At 49.6% G+C, this 11,222-nt stretch overlaps 4 protein-coding genes across 4 annotated transcripts; 1 reads left to right on the top strand and 3 right to left on the bottom strand.

Moving 5' to 3' along the window:
* Window positions 1-414: 414 nt before the first annotated feature.
* On the bottom strand, window positions 415-1,352 carry FTJAE_6696 (cytochrome b-c1 complex subunit rieske mitochondrial; the record flags this gene model as incomplete). Its single annotated transcript, XM_037353334.1, has 4 exons — window positions 415-596; window positions 653-803; window positions 860-948; window positions 1,067-1,352. The coding sequence occupies 4 exons, from the start codon at window positions 1,350-1,352 to the stop codon at window positions 415-417; spliced, it is 708 nt and encodes a 235-aa protein (XP_037206239.1).
* Window positions 1,353-1,885: 533 nt separating this feature from the next.
* On the bottom strand, window positions 1,886-5,475 carry FTJAE_6695 (DNA damage-binding 1; the record flags this gene model as incomplete). Its single annotated transcript, XM_037353333.1, has 3 exons — window positions 1,886-2,185; window positions 2,235-5,322; window positions 5,381-5,475. The coding sequence occupies 3 exons, from the start codon at window positions 5,473-5,475 to the stop codon at window positions 1,886-1,888; spliced, it is 3,483 nt and encodes a 1,160-aa protein (XP_037206238.1).
* Window positions 5,476-6,286: 811 nt separating this feature from the next.
* Window positions 6,287-8,190, top strand: FTJAE_6694 (uncharacterized protein; the record flags this gene model as incomplete). The annotated part of the gene is made up of 3 exons (XM_037353332.1): window positions 6,287-6,910; window positions 6,956-7,913; window positions 8,024-8,190. 3 exons carry the CDS (start codon window positions 6,287-6,289, stop codon window positions 8,188-8,190), a joined length of 1,749 nt encoding a protein of 582 aa, XP_037206237.1.
* A 1,112-nt stretch (window positions 8,191-9,302) lies between these two features.
* Window positions 9,303-10,548, bottom strand: FTJAE_6693 (uncharacterized protein; the record flags this gene model as incomplete). Its single annotated transcript, XM_037353331.1, has 3 exons — window positions 9,303-9,462; window positions 9,510-10,056; window positions 10,149-10,548. The coding sequence occupies 3 exons, from the start codon at window positions 10,546-10,548 to the stop codon at window positions 9,303-9,305; spliced, it is 1,107 nt and encodes a 368-aa protein (XP_037206236.1).
* Window positions 10,549-11,222: the final 674 nt, after the last annotated feature.

The raw sequence follows: 11,222 nt of genomic DNA, 5'->3' as shown, positions 1-11,222 counted from the left end.
TTCCTTGAAGTCTATAGATGCGTTTCAGATATCACAATTTCACGTCGAATATAAGTAATGCTCTCACACTTCACATAATCATATCACCTCCGAATAAAGGCAATGAAAATCAATTAGTACAACATCTCGTACACGAGATGCATCTTGCACTCATTCTCCCGCTCTTGTCTTCTCCCCCACCCCTCTCTTTGAGCCTGTTGACTGAGATTTTTCCTAGGACGTTTTATTTTTATACAAATGGACAGAAAGGCCACGTCTAAGAAACAGCAAACTTGCGCCCACCCAGGGGCCTCGGTATGGGCATGCGTCAAGTGTTGTGTGTTGTGGTCCGCCCGCCAGTCTAATGCGCTCTCACTCCCATCTCTCCTTTCCTTCGTTTCTCCGTTATAAAAGATATACTCTTACATGGTCCGCTTAACCGACGACCAGCTTGCCTTCCTCGGGGAAATCGTACTCGGGGATCTCGAGGTTGAGAGGGGCAGGACCCTTCCTTATTCGGCCGGAGATATCGTAGTGAGAACCGTGGCAAGGGCAGAACCAACCGCCGTAGTCACCGGCCTCGCCAATGGGGACACAACCCAAGTGGGTGCAGACACCTAAGGATTCGTTAGTATGTATATTCGAATGCTGACCAATTCACCAAATCACATACCCAACATGATAAGCCACTCGGGGTTCTTGACACGGGCGCTGTCCTCCTCGGGATCTCGGAGAGCAGAGATGTTGACCTTGTTTGCCTGGTCGATCTCGTCTTGGGTTCGGTGTCGGATGAAGACGGGCTTGCCTCGCCACTTGATGATAACCTGAAAAACCGTTCAGCAACGTTGCCTCGTATGTGCTAGACCATATCCCGACTCACGTTCTTGCCCTCGGGGATAGAGCTCAGATCAACCTCAACCTTGGCCATGGCCAGAACATCGGCGGAAGCAGACATGTTGACCAGGAACTCTGTCATTCCATCGTCAGTAACCATCAATTGACCATCCCGGACATCATGCCAACTAGGTACAACACCAATTGCAACCCAATGGCAAGACACCGGACCTAGAACCGGAATTCAACCCACCCTGAACTGTGCTCTTGGCTCCAGCAGCACTGACGGCACCGAGAGCACCAACCATAAAGTACGAGTAGAGCTTGTTCTTTGTCTCGCCGCCAGAGGAGACGTATTTTCCAAAGTCGGGAATCTGAGCACCCTTGCTCTCACCCTTGAACTTGAAAGGGCTGGAGTATGCGGAGGCGGACGCGCTGTCGGTTCGAACGGCGGTGGTGCTGAGGGCGCGCACAGCAGGGACGGCGGGCTTTGCAGCCGTGCGCAAGCAGAGACGAGAAGCGGTCGCGAGGGTCGCCATCGTGAGGGATCGTGGGGTGTGGCGGTTGCGAGGGTGAGGTCGTCGAAGGGAAGGTTTGAGGTCTTTTCCTTGGTGGTAATCGGCTGATGATGCTTTGCCGAAAGTTTTGGCTGCAAAATGTGGCCTCAGGCTGCCAGATCGAGTTGAGCTCGGAAATTGAAGCCTCGCCATTGGTCCGGTCACTTTCGGGTGGGGTTTCCGGTCTATCCCGGGCATCTGAGTTCCTTTCTTGCCTCTACAGCTTTCACCTTGATAATGACTACCAAGATGGAGAATCAGTCATTGTGACGCAAAAATGCTTTCGAATAGAGAAAAAGTCCGATATATACTCAAACCAGTCTCCCCAGGTACATCATACACACCAGTCACGGCTCAATGGACTCATATCAATATCTCTATGACTTCATGGCTTCTGACCAATCATCTTTGTCCCATTCGTCCTGAACATCTAGCAACCAACTACATAACATCCATGTAAAGACAACCCCAGTGAGAGCCAGAACAACATAACTCATTAATCTATGAGAAACATCTCAATGCATTCTCCTCAACTCCTCAATCAAGTTGCGCATATCCTCGACACTTGGTCCAAGACCCTCGCAAACAAGCTCTTGCTTTCCTTCATCCATATCCAAGAATCTCTCAACCATCTCCCCGTCTATAAATCGGAAAGGTCCCTCGCTCTCCCGGTTTTCATTACGAAAGGAACGCCATAGCTTAAATTCGACGCTTCCTGGTACATGAATGTACTCTTCCATCTTTAACTGGAACGTCATAAGCAGGTCCTGGTACTGTGGTGCAATATCACCATAAAGATACAACGAGCCCTCGGCCTATTCCCTATTAGCTTATGTCTCATGTTTTACTACAGTTTGTGCTTACCGAGGCGAGGAAGGCTCGTGGATGGACAATTCCGTTCTCCGCCATTGGGACATTGAGTTTTCGGATCCGGTTGATCTGTTCGCCAATATTCATTTCGCTCGTAATCTCAAGGCGCATTCGGTCTTGCTCTGTCGGTGCATCCACGTTTCGTTGCAGGACAACGAGATTGCCCTTTGAATCAGCCTCCAGCCACCTTTCTCCTTCAATATGACAGACCGAGGTGGCCCACAGGGGCTCGAAGTGACGTGCACGTTCCTCTAACCTGGCCTTGTTACCATCTTGTGCAGGAATGAACTCAACTAAAGATAGTGACTGCATCAGATCAACCACGCCAATCATGTTGCCGGATACGTCGAGATCCAGAGGCAAGGCCGCCGGGCGATAAACAGCGAGCTTCTGGAGTAAACCGGAACTGCTTGTCTCTTGCAGGAAACTATAGGCCACAACTGTCTTGGACAGTCCAGCAATGATGTTGTCACCAACCATGCCTAAACAGCGGCAAGGGCCTTTCAAATTGTGAGAGACAATCTGGTACACCTGACGGTTTGAGTCAACTCCGAGGACCAGGATACGGCCGCCAGTACCGTTTGGGTCTTCCACCCCATCACTGATGAAGCTTGTGCCAACAATAAATCTCTCCACATGGTTGCCGCCAACATCGGGGAGCTCAGTCCTAATGACACATTCGACAATCTCGAGGCTGCTTGAAGCATTCAATGGGAAAGGTGAACCGAGCTCCTTGAATACAATCTCATCAACAAGCCTAAATGAACTCGACACAACCTCTTCGTTGCCGACTAACTCCTTCTTGATGGAGCCTAGACCGAAGGCTTTCAGCCCTGGGGAGTAGGCTACCCGTCTGACAGTTTCGTTGACAGGCAGAGACTTCACGTGTGTAAGTCTCTCCTTATCAACATGACAGATTCGAATATGCTGGTCTGTAGACAGGATCACGGAATCTGGGAAAGCGTGGGAATCAAATGGTGCAACAAAGGTGGCATCATCGGCGGTTGTGGCAGAGAATATGATTCGTCCTTCGGCGCCATAGATGAGACTGGCATGCTCAGTCGTCACAAAGACGTTCGATGTACCATCCTGTTGCGGGAGTATGTGTAGTCGAGCTGGGTTACTGCCCAGAGTCACGCTTTTCCGACCAGAGACAGCGAAGCCCTTGGTAGATACATTGAACGTAACCACATTGCCGTCTTCCATTGCGACCAAAAGTGTAGGCCCCGATATCTCAGGCGGATGCAGTTGGACAAGTGCAATATCTCTTGGGACTGTCGCACTATCCTCGGTTTGCCTCATGGACTCTCCATGGAGTGGCTTCAAGGAAGCCATATCTATCAATGATATCTGTCCAGAAGACCACCAGCCGACTACACCGAGATCTGGTGGATCCCGGGCAGCATGTATGCATGATATTTGATCAGCTTGTGAGTCTGAGGTGTTTTGGCTTTGTTGAACGTTGACAGCCAGGTTCTGCAAGAGATTCAATGAGACAAGGGATGTTCCATCAACCGAAAGCAATGCCCACTTGCTGTTTGCTGACGCTCTTGTGATCGACTTGCCGCTTGGAACGTCCCATTTACTGGTTGCCGTGCCACTTTCGGGATCAAGTAAGACGACTGAGCGAGGAGTGATCTGGAGCAACTGTCCGTTGGGAAGATTTGAAGCCAAAAGGGTCTCGGTATCGAGTGACATGCCCTGGAAAGAGTATATCTCTTCAATTCCGCCTTCACGGTCAAAGCTGAGAACCCTTGTCTCGGTGATCGCTGAGACGACCAGGGTATCTACCAGGTCAGACCCGTATGAACGAAGAGTGAATAGACCTCTGGTTCCCTCTAGCTCGTCCAGAACACCTCTGTCTTCGAGACCGACACCGCTTCGAATACTTCGAAGGCTCCCATCGCGGTAGGCACCACAGCCTGCCACTATTCTTGACTGACCAGACGAAAAGGCATTGCCAGCTTGAGCATCGCCTTCTCGGTTGCCCATATCCATGATGGAAAAGTCAAGAATGGGCGCATTGTTTGAGAAGGATTGGACCAATGTGACAGTGGCGCTTTCCACGTCGATCTGATAAAGCTGCGAGTCACCGTGGTGTGAAGCCACAAATAAGGTGTTATCCCCAAGATAAACCAGATTGGACGCTCTGGATGTGATGGCTGGTGAGCGGCCGATCTTGAGAGGCTCGAGTGTCATGCCGGTCACAACAACACCGGTGGTTTCAAGGTTTGTGTCAATCGTCAACAGATCCAGTCGTCCATAGTCATCAGCCAACAAGTAATGTGTACCGTCGTACTCGGCCCAAGACACAAATATTCTTGGATCCTGAAGAACCGAAGATACACTTCTGTGTGTCAGGCCATCAAAATATGTAAGAAGAGTTTCTCCAATGACTAAGATGCCACCTAAATGTGCCTTTGCTCCTTCGGTGTTGCGCACATGGTAACGCTTTTCCTCGTCTAACGGAACAGGAATGAGCATTGAGGCGTACGGGTCAGGAATGACAACGTCGAGCTCTCTGTCTTTATGGGGGTCGAACTTGGAAACGGTGTTCCCTTTGTCATCGTGAGTCAACCTATATATAACCAATCGAGCTTCTTCCTGTTCTAGCTGTGTCTTGTATAAAAAGGCAATGGTCGGGTGACCGGTTCGGCTGTGGATGAAAGTGCTTGCTTTCATGAAGAGTTCTGTGAGCCTAACCTGGTCGAGTCGTTCCAGCTTGTTGGTAGAGCCCTTGCGTATGGGGAGTTTGAAAACATTCAGCACTCCCTCCCAAAGATGCATGGCTAGGAATCGCCCGGTCGGATCGACAACGCATTTATTCTGACTTGACGAATGTCGCATATATGGCTCTGCAAGGTCTTCGATAACACGCTCGATGGTGTCCAGTTGCTTTGTTAACGGGTTCCACACCAGGTTGAAGTAATGCAGTCTATCGGTGCCGATAAACAATAAATCGGTCTCTGAACCTTTGGGTCGTAAACATTGCAGCATCGCTATTGATCCGTGGATCAGTTTCGTCTGTAGGCACACGAGGCCCTCTTCTGTGAGGCGCCATATTTCGAGTCGGTTCGCCTTCCTGTGAAGCCTCAATCAGCATCTGCTCGAGGCGTCATCGAAGGCGTTGGAGCTCTTACGCCACAACCAAGTCATCTATATCAGGAGAAAGCACGTTCGCCCGTAGGGCATGGCGTATGCTCGTAGCGCGATGGATAGGTGCGACATATGCCATATTTTCTTGCTCGTTAAGGGGCTCGCAAGCGTTGGATGTAGCGGAGAAGCAAGGTAACGCGTTGTGTTTGCCCCTCGACGAGAACTGTCGAGGTTCAAAAGCTCACCAATGCAACTAACTGCTTGTCTCCGGGACCAGGTGCGTCACTAGCCCCCGGAGTTAGTGCGGATTACAGCGGTCCAGTGGGGTTCGTTAAGTTCCTAGGCTTTTAAAATGGACTTGAGATGCATGTATGCCGTTTAGTGGGGCATAAACACTTACACCCCATGTAAGACGCAGCTGGAGGTGAGGGGATACAAGAAACATGATCCCAACTCCATGACACAAAGACTTGAGTAAGGTAAGCTAAGTATAGACTTGAAAGGTCTCTAGAATGAGGGTTTTCGACAACCTAACTAATTCAAGCTCTGAAGCTTTCTTGCTGCCTTGGGTCAGAGACACTATATCAGCCCTCTAATTATAAGCTTAACAGCTTTATCTAAAAGAAATGGTTCATATCATAAAAGTCATGCTCAAGAACTCTTACTATATCATTGCGGCATAGTCTGAGGATCAGTCAGTGATGAAGCGTGCGCTGCCACTGAAGCAGCCCTTCTCGTCTTCCATCGCACCTTCCGCACCCAGCCCTTGCCTGTCCAAAATAAACATGAACATCAGCCTTTGGAGGAAGGAGTCAAGGGAATCTACGAACTCGTATAAGATCTGATGCTCAGGGTCGATTCATCATGTAAAATCCAACTTGAGGTCTCTCTTTATGACATCCTAAGTCCTTACTACTAAGTTATCTACCTGAGGTGTCTTACTTCTCAGCATGAGTTCGACTACAGCCTCAACTACCAGAAGTCAGCGAGTCGTCGATTACGCTATTGAGAACCAATGTTTCCATAATCACCAAGGTGCCCCATATCGATTTCGAGATATTGTCAGACAGCTACGAGAAACTGCGGAACCGGCAAAAGAGAATGGGCTAGTTGATCAGCCTGGACTAACTGCAGCACCTTTGCCTCGCACGAAGGTCGCATTAGAGCCGTTTCTCGAAGATGAAAGCTACGACATCCCTATAGACCCTAAGGTCCCTGATTCTTCAGTATTTAGATTTCTAGGCCAAACAAAAAGCCTTCGACTCCCTTCGGAAAGCATAGATACAGGGCATAATCTGCAAAAAGAACTGTCACAATATCTACAAGATATCCGGATTGCAAGCTCTTGCAACATCCTGACCCAATGGCTCCCATTGACGTATGTCAGTACTGAGAAAGATGAAGGCCTTGGCTTTCCATCCACCATCTCACGATGGCAAACATTAGCCTTGCGTGAATTGGAGGGTGATGAGCCTACATTTACGGAATCTGACCACGCTTCGTTCTATACACAGCAGGCACCAAATCAGGCTTGCACGCCAGACCAAATCAGACAAATATTCTCTCTAGATAGAGTGAGTCAGGGTGTGCAAGTTCAGGATTTGTTCTGATTTCGTTAGCATTACCGTTCAAACTTGGAGCCGGTGTCAGCTCCGCTTTCCCCTGCCTCTGACTTGGACGAACCATTTCTTCCAAGCACAGGACATATGGTGATCGATCTGACCTCAGAACCAAGCACTCCATCCAATCCTGCAGTTGAGGACTTGGATTGGAATATGCAACATGGCTTTGTGGACTCCGAGCCTCCTGCCCCTTCAACTATGCCCAGCTCTCCTCCGACAGGTAAGGCGGCTTTCTTGTCTAATACAGCAAAGAAACATTCAGCTCTCAAATTAGACGTGCCGATGTTGCCATCTAGCACTGCTACCAGTCCAGCTCGGGATAATCTTGCAGAAACTTTGGCACCTCATCTCCTGCGTTCTGAGGAAGCACCCCAGTCTTCAGCTGAGGATGGGGCATATTTCGAAGAAGCATTGCAGTCTATATTAGATGAGAAACACCACCAGGCAAATCTACGATTGGAACAAGAACGATTGAACCCAGAAGGCGCTTTATTACGGTTGCGGGTACCAGCAGTTGATTTTCAAATACCTGATCCTGAATGGATGTTACACTTGTCCGTTTTGCAGGATCATTTTGAATGGCTACAACAATTTTCCCCCAAGGCCTTTCATCTGACCTGCTACAAGGACCTAAGTCGTCTCGAATCATCACTTAAATGGACACCAATCCCTCAGAAGAGTGGCAAAGTTTCATTGACCGAGGCATCAATTCAGTTGGGACCTGTTGCGAGAGAGTTGCTTACCCTAAGGCCTCCCCGACTATGCAGTCACAACTACATCGTTTCTCGAAACTTACCAATGGTGCTCCAAATTCTGACCGATGAAGAGATTGAACAAGAAGTTGCCTCAGTTGTGGTGTCGTCGCCATCAATCGGTCACCAGAATCAGGACGGCTCGACGGCTACTTCGAAGTCTCAGAAGCCTCATGTTGCACAGTCTTTGAAGGAATTAATAGGTTCGTTACGACAAGGTACAAGAAATAAGAATGTCTGCGAGAGGGAGAATCTGTTGCTGGAGGCCACTGACTCAAGTGCGTCCAGCAGCTTATTGTCTGGTTTCATGCAGCTTCGACAACCGAAAAGGCCGAAGAAAAGCAGCAGCTCCTCTCAAACTTCGGCAGCCCCAAGGGCCATGCCCTCCATGACCGATCCTACAATACTTCCCGTTATCCAAGAAGAGGCCCAGAGCGAGCTGCAAGACGCCCCGGTTCCAAATCTCGACATTCCTCATGAGACTTGTCGTTACATAGTCTCGTTGGACTTGAGTCGCAGCACTCTCTCCTACCTGGAGAAAGTCTGGCCACAAGCTGAGCTCATCGACCGAGACTTCTCACAGTACAACACAGTTGCCTGGTCTCCTGGATCGGCTCAAAGAAGGGAAATCATTTCGCCTTTGGCGTTTGAGGCTGATATATCCATAAGCCCTGGTGCCGGCCTCATATTAACTACGATACTGAAAGTGAAACAGAAACCTCTTCCTGGATCCAGTGCTCTCACACCATTTCGTGAAAGAGTCAGACAAATAAGTGAGAAATACGAATCTTTATTTATATTAGTATCAGAATCGAATCCGCTGGGAGAATATGTCGGGTCACCAACACCCTCTGATATCTCCGGGTATGCTGACTTCGTACGTTTCACAACGAGTCTTCGAGCAGGCATATCAACACATCTGGTTTCTGGCTGCGATGAAACACTTTCTAAATGGGCTTTGTCAATAATGTCCCGCTATTCTTCATCAGCTCATCAGTTTGGGTCTTTTCTTGACTTTCGTGATGGTGCATGGGAGTTATTCCTGCGCCGTGCTGGTCTCAATATCAGTGCAGCGCAAATAATAGCAGGTCTGCTAGTATCTGAATACGGTCAAGGCGGACTTGCGAACTTTTTGAGTATGAGGGCAGAAGAACGAGTTTCCAAATATGGTCAAATCATGGGAGGCAGGAGAATATTAAACAATGTTTCGAGGATCTTGGACCGAGAGTGGGTGTAGTCAGCCACCACATAAAATGTACGGAGTAACTGGAGCACAATGTTTCTGTACTTTACGATGGATTACCTACATTTAGACCTACCTGTGAAGGCTATAAGTCCCCGACTTGTGGATCTATGACCAGGTAACTAGAGATGCCCTCGAGTACGCAGGGAAGGGCGTGTTACAGATCACAATGAGCAGCTTCAAGCAATATCACATCGCAGCACAACAGACTTATGCCCACCGAGCTCAGTGAGATCGCTTCTATTGCCCTACATGTGTACCCATGCTTACCGTCTACGCTTGTACGTCTATTCATGCATCTCAAACACTATTCAGGTTGGGTCAGATACCCCCAAATGTTCAAAATCGTTCAACAGACCTCCCACATTGGCCGCGGTAACGTTCGTAAAGGCAAGGCGCCCTGTGAGGTCTTGAGACCAACATAGACGACTCGGCGCGTAGGATTTGAGAGATTGACGGAGCGAGATTGGATGCCGTAATAGTCCGAGATGGTATGTGTGAGCCAACGCCTGCGAGTTGTTAGTAGTTGCACTGTACCCTCGATATCGATACTCACTTGAAGGCGGCGCTTTCATCGGTGCCGAACGAGTCAAATAGCATACCCGAGTCGACCGTCTCCTGTGACACTTCACGATGCGCATGCTTCCATGTTGCCTGCTTCTCTCTGAGCTCCCTCATGGCGCCGTTCCTACCGACGAACACAATCTCTTCATCATCGGAGTCCATCTGCTCAGCTGCACTATCAGCATCTTCATCAGCAGTGACAGCTGGCGTTGTGGCCGTAGCCTGCTGATTAGCGAGGTATTGTCGCACAGGCTCTTCCAGAGACCGCACCCAGGTGCGCACAACGGGACTGCGCTTGGTGGCTTCGCGCAGATCGCGAGGAACCTCGCCAGCTCCGAGACCCGTGGCGCTGCCTGCCTTGAGTTGCTGTTTCTTGCGTTCAGCAAGGAGACGGGCCGTCTTATCCTCAACCTGTTTGCGCACGCCACGGTCCCAGAACTGGGCAAGCTGGTAAGGCACTCGGTGGATCGGATGAGTAGGATGGACTTCGTAATCGGAAGGCAGAGGCGGTTGAGCGTTTGGAACGCCCATCAAGCGGTCTAACACATTGAGGCCAACGATCAGTATGCTGCTGCGCAAAAGGAAGCAGATCCGAGTTCGGAGTGCTTCCTTATCAATGATAAAGCCATACCATTCTCCCAGCGACGACGCTGGCGACTACCCTCCTTGCCCTTCAGAACCATATCCCGCTTTCGCTGGCTATCCCTCCTAGAAGGTGGTCGTCTCAGGCTGGATATCGGGGCCTCATCTTCGTTGAAATTGACATTACGCCCGGGAGAATTGGAGTCGGCTTTGACAGCCTCATCAAGAGGAATCGCAAGAGGAGTGCCGGTTCCACGCGCGATCGGAGAAACGCTGAGAGATTGAAGAGCCGAAACAGTCCAAGCATCGATATCAATGCTGCCATTCTTGACTGGCGTAGGAGGCGAATGGACTTGCAAAGCCTCCAACGGAGGATTTGTCGCCGTGGGAGTAGGAGTATTCGAGGCCGACTGTTGTTCGGGTGGCGGTACGGAACTGTAGATAGCCATGATAATAAGACTCGCGGGGTGGTCGCTGACGACGGAGTACGATAAAGATAAGATTAAAGGTGAGTGATTGAAACTCTCGACAGTGTCTTAAGACAAAGACTCTAGGTTTGGTAGGGAGAAAGAAAGAATCCCTAGGTTCTAGGTCTTGAGATGGAAGAAAGGAGGAGAGATGGCTCCGGCAATGGAGAAAGGACAGAAATGATGGTTTTAGATGGTGGTTTAATTGATCGACGGATGAACCATGAATGACATGCGGTGATTCATTCAACTTGATTAGACAAAACCAACCAATCACATCTCGACCGCATCCCACAGGGGGCAAGCCAGCGACACCCAATTCCGCATTTGCAGGCGATGAGAGTCACCCGTCGCCCGCGGAAGCGGGGGGTCGTTTAGGGCCATGATAGGGCCCAGGCACCAGGCTTCTTCTATTCTGTCATGAGAAGCTGATGATGCTGTGAATAACGGCTACTCAAGGCTTCATTGGTAGAATGCAATATCTCAGCATTGACTTGGAGCAACACAATTTCTCTCGAATCACCTGGTTCGGTATCTGATATTACTCTTTATCTCGGCCGGGCTGACTTCGAGTCATCAAGGCCCCCACACATACCCTGCGCCGCAATATCTTCAATGAGTCAAACTCGGAGGGCTCGGGAGAAGAAGAAGAAAAT

Source organism: Fusarium tjaetaba (genome assembly GCF_013396195.1).
Source record: "Fusarium tjaetaba strain NRRL 66243 chromosome Unknown NRRL66243_c0000130, whole genome shotgun sequence".
Classification (NCBI taxonomy): Eukaryota; Fungi; Ascomycota; class Sordariomycetes; order Hypocreales; family Nectriaceae; genus Fusarium; species Fusarium tjaetaba.
Note: the sequence above shows the minus strand (reverse complement) of the source record. Positions and strands in the feature narration are given on the sequence as shown.